This window comes from Giraffa tippelskirchi, chromosome 5, assembly GCF_054371585.1.
Source record: "Giraffa tippelskirchi isolate mGirTip1 chromosome 5, T2T-mGirTip1v1.2.pri, whole genome shotgun sequence".
NCBI lineage: Eukaryota > Metazoa > Chordata > Mammalia > Artiodactyla > Giraffidae > Giraffa > Giraffa tippelskirchi.
The window spans coordinates 71,929,253-71,943,063 of NC_137279.1; the positions used below are offsets into that span (position 1 = coordinate 71,929,253).

The 13,811-nt window shown below is 43.9% G+C and overlaps 1 protein-coding gene across 1 annotated transcript; it reads right to left on the minus strand.

Moving 5' to 3' along the window:
• Positions 1–1,524: 1,524 nt before the first annotated feature.
• On the minus strand, positions 1,525–13,259 carry LOC145505194 (uncharacterized). The gene is made up of 4 exons (XM_081486972.1): positions 13,175–13,259; positions 12,219–12,662; positions 11,814–12,099; positions 1,525–4,186 (listed from the first exon to the last, which is right to left on the minus strand). Exons 1-4 carry the CDS (start codon positions 13,257–13,259, stop codon positions 3,514–3,516), a joined length of 1,488 nt encoding a protein of 495 aa, XP_081343098.1. The 3' UTR covers positions 1,525–3,513.
• Between the last annotated feature and the right edge of the window lie 552 nt (positions 13,260–13,811).

Sequence of the window (13,811 nt, forward strand, 5' to 3'; positions counted from 1 at the left end):
GCCATACATGATAAGCCTGCAGTAAACATTACTCTCAATGGTGAAAAACTGAAAGCATCCCCTCCAAGATCAGGAACAAGACATGAGTGTCCACTTTCACCACTATTATTCAACACCGTTCTGGAAGTCCTAGCTACAGCTACAGCTAGGACTACAGAAGAAAAACAAATAAAAGGAATCCATATCAGAAAAGAAGTAAAGCTGTCATTGTCTGCAGATGACATGATACTGTACATAGAAAACCCTGAAGATAGTATCAGAAAATTACTAGAGATAATCACTGAATTTTGAAAAGCTGCAGGATACAAAATGAATACACAGAAATCACTTGCATTTCTATATACTAACAGTGAAAATTCAGAAAGAGAAATTAAGGAATCAAGCCTGTTGCAATCACCATTGCAACAAAAAGCATTAACTATCTAGGAATAAACTTAACTAAGAAAACAAAGGAACTGTACACAGAAAATTATGAGACACAAGTGAAAAAAATCAAAGATGACATAAACAGATGGAGAGCTATTCCACGTTCCTGGGCAGCAAGAATCAATACTGCAAAAACACAATCTACAGAGTCAGTGTGATCCCTATCAAACTACCAATGGCCTTTTTCACAGAACTAGAACAAAAATTGTCACAATTCATATGGAAACACAGAAGAACCAGACTAGCCAAAGCAGTCTTGAAGAAGAAGGATGGAGCTGGAGGAATCAACCTTCCTGACTTCAGATTATACTACAAAGCTACAGTCATCAAGACAGGATGGTAGTGGCACAAAAACAGAAATACAGACCAATGGAACAAGAGAGCCCAGAAATAAACCCAGACACCTATGGCTAACTTATTTTTGACAAAAGAGGCAAGAATATACAATGGGGCAAAGACAGCCTCTTCAATAAATAGTGCTGGGAAAACTGGACAGCTACATGTAAAAGAATGAAATTAGAACACTTCCTAACACCATACACAAAGATTAAACTCAAAATGGATTAAAGACCTAAATATAAGACCAGAAACTATAAAAGTCTTAGAGGAAAACATAGGCAGAACACTTGATGACATAAATCAAAGCAAGATCCTCTAGGAAACACCTCCTAGTGTAATGGAAATAAAAACAAAAGTAAACAAGTGGGACCTGATTAAACTTAAAAGCATTTACACAACAAAGGAAACTATAAGCAAGGCGAAAAGACAATCCTCAGAATGGGAGAAAATAATAGCAAATGAAACAACTGACAAAGGATTAATTTCCAAAACATACAAGCAGCTCATACAACTCAATACCAGAAAAACAACCCAATCAAAAAGTCGAAAAAAGACCTAAAGAGACATTTCTCCAAAGAATGTATTACAGATGGCTAACAAGCACATGAGAAGATGTTCAACACGGCTCATTATTAAAGAATTGCAAATCAAAACTACAATGACCTATCACCTCACACTGGTCAGAATGGCTCTCATTAAAAAGTCTACAAACAATAAATGCTAGAGAGGATGTGGGAAAAAGGGAACTCTCTTGCACTGATGGTGGGAATGTCCATTGATACAGCCAGTATGGAAGACAGTATTGAGATGCCTTAAAAAACTAGGAATGAAACCACCATATTGACCCAGCAATCCCATGCCTAGGCATATACCCTGAGGAAACCAAAATTGAAAGAGACACATGTATCCCATCGTTCACTGCAACACTATTTACAATAGCTAGAAAATGGAAGCAACCTACATGTCCATCGACAGAAGAATGGATAAAGAAGTTGTGGTACACAGACACAATGGAATATTACTCAGCCATAACAAGGAACACATTTGAGTCAGTTCTAATGAGGTGGATGAACCAAGAACCTATTATACGGAGTGAAGTGAGTCAGAAAGAAAAAGATAAATACTGTACTCTAACGCATATGTATGGAATCTAGAAAAATGGTACTGAAGAATTTATTTACAGGGAAGCTATGGAGAAAAAGACATAGAGAATAAAATTATGGACATGGGGAGTGGGTAGGAGAGTGTGAGATGTATGGAAAGGGTAACATGGAAACTTACATTACCATATATAAAATAGATAGCCAAAGGAAATTTGCTGTATGGCTCAGGAAACTCAAACAGGGGCTCTGTATCAACCTAGAGGGGTGTGATGGGGAGGGAGTTTCAAAAGAGAGGGAATACATGTATACCTATGGCTGATTCAGGTTGAGGTCTGACAGAAAACAGCAAAATTCGGTAAAGCAATTATCCTTCAACAACAACAAAAAAAGAATAGCAATGCCAAAGAACGTTAAAACTACCACACAATTACACTCATTCCACATGTTAGCCAGGTAATGCTCAAAACCCTTTAAGCTAGACTTCAACAATATGTGACCTGACAACTTCCAGATGTACAAGCTGGATTTAGAAAAGTCACAGTAACCAGAGATCAAAATGTCAACATCTGCTGTATCATAGAAAAAGCAAGAGAATTCCAGAAATAAAACATCTACTTCTGCTTCATTGACTATGCTAAAGCCTTTGACTGTGTGGATCACAACAAACTGCTGAAAATTGTGCGAGATGTGAATACTAGACCACCTTATCTGCCTCCTGAGAAATCTGTATGCAGGTCAAGAAGCATACAGATTAGAAGTGTGCATGGAACAACACACTGGTTACAAACTGGGAAAGGAGTACATCAAGGCTGTATACTGTCACCCTGCTTATGTAATTTCTATGCAGAGTACATCATGCAAAATGCTGGACAGGATGAAGCACAATCAGGAACCAAAACTGCTGAGAGAAATGTCAATAACCTCAGACGTGCAGATGACACTGAAATGGGAAATTTGAATTAAGTACTGTGGAGACAAAGAATGGAATCCACGAACAGGTGAACACCCACAGTAGCAAGCAAATAGGATTTATTAAAGAGGAGGAAAGTACAAAGCTATCAGCATAGAAACTGAGAGGGTGCAAAGAATCCTCCTAGTGGGACTTACAGCAGTTTTTATATCCTTCCTTAAATCACATAATTTCTAACAAATCAATTTAAAAGTCAAGATACTAAACATCTTTATGGCTTGCCTTGATCCTTTGGACTGGTTGCAAATTGGGAAAGGAGTATGTAAAAGCTATATGTTGTCACCCTGCTTATTTAACTTATATGCAGAGTATACAATGTGAAATGCCAGACTGGATGAAGCACAAGCTGCAATCAAGATTGCTGGGAGAAATATCAATAACCTCAGATATGCAGATGACACCACCCTAATGGCAGAAACCAAAGAAGAACTGAAGAGCCTCTTGATGAAAGTGAAAGAGGAGAGTGAAAAAGCTGGCTTAAAACTCGACATTCAAAAAACGAAGATCATGGTATCTGGTCCCATCACTTCACTGCAAATAGATGGGGAAAAAATGGAAATCGTGACAGAGTTTATTTTCCTGGGCTCCAAAATCACTGCAGATGGTGACTGCAGCCATGAAATTAAAAGACGCTTGCTCCTTTGAAGAAAAGCTATGATCAACCTAAACAGCATATTAAAAAGCAGACATTACTTTGCCAACAAAGGTCTTAGTCAAAGTTATGGCTTCTTGAGTAGTCATGTAGGATATGAGAGTTGGATATGAGTGACAAAAAGTTGATGCTTTTGAACTGTGGTGTTGGAGAAGACTCTTGAGAGTCCCTTGAACTCCAAGGAGATCAAACCAGTCTGTCCTAAAGGAAATCAGTCCTGGATATTCATTGGAAAGATTGATGCTGAGGCTGAAACTCCAATACTTTGGAAACCTGATGGGAAGAACGGACTCATTGGAAAAGATCCTGATGCTGGGAAAGATTGAAGGCAGGAGGAGAAGGGAATGACAGAGGATGAGATGGTTGGATGGCATCACCAACTCAATGGCCATGAGTTTGAGCATGCTCTGGGAGTTGGTGATGGACAGGGAAGCCTGGCATGCTGCAGCCCATGGGGTCACAAAGTCAGACAGGACTGAGGACTGAGCTGAACTTGATCCTGAGATTAAGTCACCACCCTTTGCATGCCCTTGGCCACTTTCTCTTACCTTGGACGTGGGGTATCTCTTCACGGCTGCTCCAGCAAAGCACAGCCACTGTTCCTGACGTTGGATGTGGGGTATCTCCTCCCAGCCACCGTTACTGACCTTGGACGTGGGGTATCTCCTCTCAGCTGCTCGCTGCTCCAGCGCTGCGCTGCCACACAAGGTAAGAGAAACTCCAGTAAGACGATAGGTGCTGAGAGAGGGCATCGAGGGCAGACAGACTGGAACCACAGTCACAGAAAACTAACCAATCTAATCACGTGGACCACAGCCTTGTCTAACTCAATGAAACTAGCCATGCTGTGTAAGGCCACCCAAGACAGAAGGGTCACGGTGGAGAGTTCTGACAAAATGTGGTCCACTGGAGAAGGGAATGGCAAATCACTTCAGTATTCTTGCCTTGAGAACCCCAAGAACAGGATGAAAACGCAAAAAGATAGGACACTGAAAGATGAACTCCTTAGGTCGGTAGGTGCCCAATACGCTACTGGAGATCAGTAGGGAAATAAATCCAGAAAGAATGAAGAGATGGAGCCAAAATAAAAACAACACACAGTTGTGGATGTGACTGGGGCTAGAAGTAAGGTCCGATGCTGTAAAGAGCAATATTACATAGGAACCTGGAATGTTAGGTCCATGAATCAAGGCAAATTGGAAGTGGTCAAATAGGAGATGGCAAGAGTGAACATCGATGTTTCAGGAATCAATGAATTAAAATGGACTGGAATGGGTGAATTTAACTCAGATGACCACCGTATCTACTACTGCGGCCCAGAATCCATTCAACGAGATGGAGTAGCCATCACAGTCAACAAGAGAGTCCAAAATGCAGTACTTGAATGCAATCTCAAAAACAAAAGAATGGTGTCTGTTCGTTTCCAAGGCAAACCATTCAATATCACAGTAATCCAAGTCTATGCCCTGACCAGCAATGCTGAAGAAGCTGAAGTTGAACAATTCTATGAAGACCTACAAGACCTTTTAGAACTGATACCCAAATACGATGCCTTTTTCATTATAGGAGACTGGAATGCAAAAGTAATAAGTCAAGAAACACCTGGAGTAATAGGCAAATTTAGCCTTAGAGTACAGAATGCAGCAGGGCAAAGGCTAATAGAATTTTGCAAAGAGAATGAACTAGTCATAGCAAAGATCCTCTTCAAACAACACAAGAGAAGACTCTACCTATGGATGTCACCAGATGGCCAACACTGAAATCAGATTGATTATATTCTTTGCAGCCAAAGATGGAGAAGTTCTATACAGTCATCAAAAACAAGACCAGGAGCTGACTGTGGCTCAGATCATGAACTTCTTATTGCCAAATTCAGACTGAAATTGAAGAAAGTAGGAAAATCCACTAAGCCATTCTCATATGACCTAAATCAAATCCCTTACCACTATACAGTGGAAGTGAGAAATAGATTTAAGGGACTAGATCTGATTGAGTGTCTGATGAACTATGGGCGGAGGTTCGGGACATTGTACAGGAGACAGGGATCAAGACCATCCCCAAGAAAAAGAAATGCAAAAAAAGTAAAGTGGCTGTCTGAGGAGGCCTTACAAGTAGCTGTGAAAAGAAGAGAAGTGAAAGGCAAAGGAGAAAAGGAAAGATATACCCATTTGAATGCAGACTTCCAAGGAATAACAAGGAGAGATAAGAAAGCCTTCCTCAGTGATCAGTGCAAATAGAGGAAAACAATAGAATGGGAAAGACTAGAGAGCTCTTCAAGAAAATTAGAGATACCAAGGGAACATTTCATGCAAAGATGGGAGAATAAAGGACAGAAATGGTATGGAACTAACAGAAGCAGAAGATATTAAAAAGAGATGGCAAGAATACACAGAACTGTACAAAAACGATCTTCACGACCCAGACAATCACGATGGTGTGATCACTCACCGAGAGCCAGACATCCGGGAATGAGAAGTCAAGTGGGCCTTAGGAAGCATCACTACGAACAAAACTAGTGGAGGTGATGGAATTCCAATTGAGCTATTTCAAATCCTAAAAGACAATGCTGTGAACATGCTGCACTCAATATGCCAGCAAATTTGGAAAGTTCAGCAGTGGCCATAGGACTGGAAAAGGTCAGTTTTCATTACAATTCCAAAGAAAGGCAATGCCAAAGAATGTTCAAACTACCTCACAATTGCATTCATCTAAGATGCTAGCAAAGTAATGCTTGAAATTCTCCAAGCCAGGCTTCAGCAATACGTGAACTGAGAACTTCCAGATGTTCAAGCTGGTTTTAGAAAAGGCAGAGGAACCAGAGATCAAACTGCCAACATCTGCTGGATCATCGAAAAAGCAAGAGAGTTCCAGAAAATCATCTATTTCTGCTTTATTGAGTATGTCAAAGCCTTTGACTCTGTGGATCACAATAAACTGCGGAAAATTCTGAAAGAGATGGGAATACCAGACCACCTGACCTGCCTCCTGAGAAACCTGTATGCAAATCAGGAAGCAACAGTTAGAACTGGACATGGAACAACAGATTGTTTCTAAATAGGAATTGGTATACGTCAAGGCTGTATATTGTCACCCTGCTTATTTAACTTCTATGCAGAGTACATCAGGAGAAACGCTAGACTGGATGAAGCTCAAGCTGGAATCAAGACTGACGGGAGAAATATCGATAACCTCATATATGCAGATGACACCACCCTTAGAGCAGAAAGTGAAGAACTAAAGAGCCTCTTGATGAAAGTGAAAGAGGAGAGTGAAAAAGCTGGCTTAAAGCTCAACATTCAGAAAACTAAGGTCATGGCATCTGGTCCCATCACTTCATGGAAAATAGATGGGGTAACAGTGGAAATATTGACAGAGCTTATTTTGGGGGTCTCCAAAATCACTGCAATGGTGACTGCAGCCATGAAATTAAAAGATGCTTACTCCTTAGAAGGAAGGTTATGACCAACCTAGATAGCATATTAAAAAGCAGGATGCCAACAAAGGTGCATCTAGTAAAGGCTATGGTTTTTCCAGTAGTCATGTATGCATGTGAGAGTTAGACTATAAAGGTAGCTGAGCACTGAAGAATTGATGCTTTTGAACTGTGGTGTCAGAGAAGACTCTTGAGAGTACCTTGGGCTGCAATGAGATCAAACCAGTCCATCCTAAAGGAGATCAGTCCTGGATGTTCATTGCAAGGGCTGATGTTGAAGCTGAAACTCCACTTCTTTGGCCCCCTGATGGGAAAAGCTGACTCATTTGAAAAGACCTTGACGTTGGTAAAGATTGAGGACAGGAGGAGAAGGGGATGACAGACGATGAGATGATTGGATGGCATCACCGACTCAATGGACATGAGTTTGAGTAAACTCCAAGATTTGGTGATGGACAGGGAGGCCTGACATGCTGTGGTCCGTGGGGTTGCAAAGAGTCGGACGTGACTGAGTGACTGAACTGGACTGGTCATTTTACCATGGATCAGATGAAAGGGCTTAAAATTAATGATCACCAGTTGTTTTTCCTCAAGTATATGGAACAGATTTAATTACTGCCCTTCCCTGGATCTTAGTGGTGATAATTTATCAGACTAAAGAGACATTCCAGGAATTCATGACAATGGAATGGGACCTTTACTGAAAACAAGATTGAGGTCTCAGAGTTCTACACTGACTGCATAGTAATTTCTACCTCAATATTCCCCTTTAGAGATAGAGACTCCAACTACCATTATGGGGAAAGGGGTGATGACTGATATGGCTTCTTCGATTTGTGTAGGTGCGTTGATAAGTAATGCCAGTTAGGTCTCCACCAGTGGAATGATCTACTGGACCTCGGTATGTCATCTTAGGCTCCATTTCCACAATCATTTGAAATTTAATAGCTTTGATGGGAGACATTACAAAGTGAGAGAGTTAGAACAAAAGGGCCAAAAAGCAGTAAGAGAAAAACTAGGCTTCCAATCAGGACCAGGGGTTTCCACCAGGTAGAATTTGATATCTAGTACCATAGGGTGATCCCAGAAGAAGTGAAATCAGTCATCATCTGGACTCGACTTTTCATATCCTGGCCTCTTCTTGAATAGTCCTTTAAGTCCTTCTAAGGTGGTATATTGATAGCCTGAACACCAAGAATTTTCCTGTGAATTTTCCTCTGGGAGTGTTGGTTCCTCCTCTTGATTTTTCTCCAGGAGAATTTCAAGCTTTTAACTTGAATGTGTGATGAATCCAGGCATCAATACATGAAACATTAACAGCACTGGGTGAAGAGAGAATAATAGAATATGGTCAGTCTCATGTGGGAGTTAAGGTGGGACTACTGTCAGGAATAGCCTTTACTAATACCAGGTCCCCAGAATTATTTAAGGACTTTTTTTTTTTTTTTTGGTTGTGAGATCCCATTTTCTAGGGATTACAGCTGTTTTTTTGAAAAGAAGCTAAGTTAGTGACATATTTTGATAGTTCACTGTTTGGTCTAGAAGTAAATCATTTATGAGAAATGGCCTCCCATATAACATTTCAAAAGGACTAAGTCCTAATGACTGTGGAGTATTTCTTATTCACACTAGAGCTAAAGGAAGTAATGAAGTCCAGGAAAGGTGAGTATCTTGGGAAAGTTTTTGTAAATGTCTCTTAATCATATCATTAGCTTTTTCTACCTTCCCAGAGGACTGAGGTCTCCAGGCACAATGTAAATGAAACTCAATTCCTAGGGCCTGGGAGATGCCCGGTGTTACTTTAGCCTTAAAGGCAGGGCCATTGTCACTTTGAATTCCACACAGCAGGCCAAAGCGAAGAATGATCTCATTACTCAAGTTTTAAAAACTTCTTTTGCTCGTTCTGTTCTACAAAGAAAAGCCTCTATCCACCCATTGAAGGTTTCAACCAAAACCGGTAGGTATTGATGTCCCTTGGCTTTTGGCATATGAGTGAAGTCTATCTGCAGTCCTCTCCAGCATATCTCCCTGTATGGTGTAAACCTGGAAGAGCTGACTGGTTTTTATGGTGATTATTCTTTTGACAGACTTCACATCTTTTAACATTCTTGCTTATAGTTTTCACTAATCCTTTGCCCTTGAAAATACTCTTAGCAAGTTTGTAAGTATTTTCAATTCCCAAATGTAGAGTTTTAAGAATTTTCCATTTGGTACTAGAGGTCAATACAAGTTTTTCATCTTCTCTTTGCAGCCATCCAGAGGGGAGTAGAGTACCTCCACGAGAGAGTGTTGAAGTTCCTCTGGAGAATACTGGGGTTTTATGTCAGTGGGGATCTTATCCCAGAGGAGGGGAGCCTGAGTATTAAAAGACTGGACGACTGCCTTTTTCACTTATTGGTAGGCTCTCCTATTTCTTTCTGTGATGTCAGAATCATCCCTTTGATGGCCCTGGCAGGGTATTATTGCCACATCTTTGGGCAGTTTAATTGCATCTAAGAGACAGATAATTTCTTGGTAGTATTTAATGAGACTGCCATTTGAGGTTTTCAATTTCTTTCCTTCCAGATAGCAGGGGGAGCATGAAGGACTAAGTAAGCATATTTACAGTCAGTATAGATGTTCACTCTCTTGTCAGTCCCCAGCTCTAAGGCTCTGGTTAAAGCCATCAATTCAGCTAATTGAGTGCTAGTTCCAGGAGATAGGGGATTAGTTTCTAAAGTTTCAGATAACATGACTATTGTCATCTCTGTTACAAAAAGATTAAATTGCTCTCCAGTAGGCAGGCTGAGAGCAGGAGCCTGAAGAAGAGCCTGTGGTAAAGTCTTACACCATTTAGTTTTCCAGGTTCCCATTGTAATATCTTTTGTCCTGACTCTTGAGTCTCTTTTAGTAACTTAGATAAAGGTCAAGCCAGCTCTCCATATCTGGGAATCCAAACCCAACAGTAGCCAGCTATGTGCAGGAAACCTTACAAAGCTGTCTAAGAGTTATTAGGGAGAGAAAGTTATAAAACGGGTTCCATTCTTGCACTCTTTTCCCAGGGCTTGAAATCCACGGGAGAGTCTGATTCCTAAATATTTGACTTGTTGGCACATTTGAGCTTTGGATTTTGATATCTGGTAGCCACACCGAGTTACATAATTAAGAAGGTGACAGGTAGTTTGGTTACATTTTGTTCTCCATGCCAGCACAATGGAGAATATCATCTACATATTGACTGACTTTTATGGATTCAGTTGCCCGAAACGCAGCTAGGTCTTTGGCTAAAGCCTGCCGAACAAGTGAGGGATATATCTAAATCCTTGAGGGAACATGGTCCAAGTTAATTGAGTAGAGGATTCAGATGGATCCTCAAAAGCAAACAAAAATTGTAAGCTTTGGGATAAGAGTATGCCAAAAAAAAGGTATCCTTCAAATCTAAAATGGTAAAATTAGTGGCTGTTCCTGGGATTTGGGAGAGTAGAATATAGGGATTAGGCACCACAAGATGGAATGGAATTACAGCTTCATTAATGAGGTGGCGGTCCTGAACTAGACACCACTCCCCATTCAGTTCAGATCAGTTCAGTTCAGTCACTCAGTCGTGTCCAACTATTTGTGTTCCCATGGACTGCAGCACACCAGGCCTCCCTGACCATCGCCAACTCCCAGAGTTTACTCAAACTCACGTCCACTGAGATGGTAATGTCATACAACCATCTCATCCTCTGTCATTCCCTTCTCCTCCTGCCTTCAATCTTTCCCAGAATCAAGGTCTTTTCCAATGAGTCAGTACTTCCCATCAGATGGCCAAAGTACTGGAGTTTCAGCATCAATCCTTTCAATGAATATTCAGGACTGATTTCCTTTAGGATGGACTGGTTGGATCTCCTTGCAGTCCAAAGGACTCTCAAGAGTCTTCTCCAACACCACAGTTCAAAAGCATCAATTCTTCAGCGCTCAGCTTTCTTTATAGTCCAACTCTCACATGACTACTGGAAAAACCATAGCTTTGACTAGACGGACCTTTGTTGGCAAAGTAATGTCTCTGCTTTTTAATATGCTGTCTAGGTTTGTCATAACTTTTCTTCCAAAGACCAAGCATCTTTTAATTTCATGGTTGCAGTCACCATCTGCAGTGATTTTGGAGCTCAAAAAAATAGTCTGCCACTGCTTCCACTGTTTTCCCCATCTGTTTGCCATGAGGTGATGGGACCAGATGCTATGACCTTAGTTTTCCGAATGCTGAGTTTTAGGCAAACCTTTTCACTCTCCTCTTTCACGTTCATCAAGAGGCTCTTTCGTTCTTCTTCGCTTTCTGAATAGGTGTATTAGAAGGGCTGTCACATTCAATTAAGAAAGTTATTAGGATTTTTAAAGTTGTATGTACTGGTTGAGCTGAGATGGCTCCTCCTATCTTTCCTCTGGTTACCCAGAATTCAGGGTTAACTTCTACTTCTGTCAGAGGTTAGCGTAAGTTTTTTCCATATGAATTGAAGCCTGCATTTTAGACAGAATATCTCTTCCTAGGTTGGGGGTTTTGTAGCAGATGGAAGAATGAGATGGGTGGAGGGGCCCCTCTGCTACATGAGGTGGGGCTGTGGCACTCTGGCCTGGCGGCAGAGCTGGGTCGTGGGAGACTCTGGGGGTGGCCGGGGCTGGCCGGCATCCCAGGCATCGCGGGACCACCATCGTGTGTGTGGTGGTGGGATCCTGCACTCGTTTTCCTGGAGGCCGGCCGTGACTCGGTCTTGCTGAACACCGGACAGCACGCAAACCTGTCCGCTGGCCCTCCCTGTGCGTGCTTGTTGCCCTTCCCTGTCACTGCCGGCTTTCCCCCTCTCCTGGCCCGCCCTACACAGGTGACCGCTCAGCGCCCCCTTCCTCTGTCTAGGACCTAACAGGCCTCACCTCACGTGGGTGTCGTTCCCTGGCCTTTGTGGCTGGTGGCGTCCCCGGGCAGAGACGTGCACTCGGTCCCCGAGGTGGGGAAGCTGGGCACGGCCGATTGCACGTGATGGCCATGGAGGCCTCGGTACACGGGAGAGCGTTCTCCCGGGCCAGTTGTTGTGGTTCTGGGTGTTGGCAGTGGTGGGACCCCATAGGGGCCAGAAGGGCGGTAGACGTCCTGGGTGCCAGGGGACTGCTCCTGTGCTGGGGGCTTCTGGCGGTGAGATCCCGTGGCATGACCCGGAAGCTGACTGGCGTCCGGGTCATTTTGTATGGCTTCCAGGCCCCTCCTACCTGGCCGCACTGCTTTGGTGCCTCATCTGTCCTGTCTGCAGATCCGCGGGGCTGCGCCCTGGTGCGTCTCACTTCCCCGCGCGCCTTGGCCCTGCTCCTTTGCCCTTTGCCGACGTTGTCTCTTTGTCTCGTGGTGGACCAGGAGGAGTGCCTGTGCCCCCAGCGCGCCCCTGCTGCGGTGGGCTCGCTGCGCGAGGGTCCCTGCTGGCTGCCATGCCTGGACCGCCCGCCTTCCGGGGGTGGTGAGACCGAGGGTGCCACAGCCGTCCCCGATGTGCCCGGCTGGTGCCCTTGGCCCCGCTTCTGGGTCGTCCGGGCCCTTGACGAGGGTCTCCCCATCAGAACTTCGGGGCAGCACGCTGCGTCCCTCGTGGACGGAGCGTGGGGGATCGTTCGGCCTCACCGCGGGCGGATCCAGTCGGCCGGCCCGGGGTGATCGCCCTCCCCCTTCCTCACCTCGTGGGGTTTCGCTGCTAGCCCCCTTCACCCCACGCCCAGCACTCCAGGCACCCTGTGCTCACGTGGGATTCCCAGGTGGCGCAGTAGTAAAGAATCAGCCTGCTAACGCAGGCAGACGCAAAAGATGCAAGTCGGTCCCTGAGTCTGGGAGATCCCCTGGAGGAGGAAATGGCAACACCCTCCTGTACTCTTGCTTGGAAAATCCCTTGGACAGAGGAGCCTGAAGTCCCTGGGGTCGTAGAGTCGGAGAGGCGGACACGACTGAGCACATCCACATATGCACATAAAAAAAAAGACTAGAATCTCAGTTGCAACTCAACTGTTGTGTAAAGCATTTTGTAATTGGCTTTCCAGAAATGCCACGTTTAGTAGCTGATTAGCAGAAGAAGGACCCAGATTACACAGGAGGGTTGAGAAAGCGGCTCGTGTATCCAGTAGGAATTGAACAGGATGGCCTCCTCCAGTTAGTGTCACTTGAGGCTCCTGTGTGGTGATGAGGGCAGGAGTCAAAGTGGGAAGCCCTGGGCCCCGTCAATCTTGATCTTGGGTTTCTGACCCCTGTAACCTACGTCCCTGAGGATGTTCCTCTTCCAGTGATCTCCCTTGCAAGTGGGGCAAGGCCTTGGTGGTGGCCTCTGCTTGCCTTGGGGGCATTGTTCCTTAAAGTGTCCGTCCTTGCCACAACAGAAACAGACTCCCGGTCTTTGCTTGTGTCCTCCCACTTTTGTAGCCCTGAAGTTAACTCCCTGTAGGGCCATAACGAGAGCTTCGGCCTTTCTCTTATCTCTATTCTCTTTTTCTTTAGGTTCATCCTGATTTCTATTTAAGAATACTGACGTGGCAGCTCTTAACCAGTGTAGGGTAAGGGAGTTAGAGGAGGCGAGGTTCGGAAAAAGAAGGAGAAAGGCACTTTACGGAACAGATTCACCTTTAATGAGGCGGGAAGGGGCAGCAGTCAGATTAGTGAGCTGCTGCACTAACCCAAGAAAAAAGTAAGTATATATAGGCATATATGTGGACATCCGCTGGTAAGGGGGCCTATTCTTCTCCAAAGTTGTTTGGAGTGAGTGAAGTCACTCAGTCGTGTCGAACTCTTTGGGACCCCATGGACTGTAGCCCTACCAGGCCCCTCCGTCCGTGGGATTTTCCAGGCAAGGGAGTGGGTTGCCATTTCCTTCTCCAGGAGATATTCCTGATGCAGGGATT

Coding starts and splice junctions, on each gene's coding strand:
- LOC145505194 (XM_081486972.1), bottom strand. CDS start 13,259: ATGCCCCCAAGGCAAGCAGAGGCCACCACCAAGGCCTTGCCCCACTTG. Junction 12,663..13,174: donor AGAGGAACATCCTCAGGGAC/GTAGGTTACAGG, acceptor ATCCCACGTGAG/CACAGGGTGCCTGGAGTGCT. Junction 4,187..11,813: donor GGGAACGACACCCACGTGAG/GTGAGGCCTGTT, acceptor CTTGTGTGGCAG/CGCAGCGCTGGAGCAGCGAG.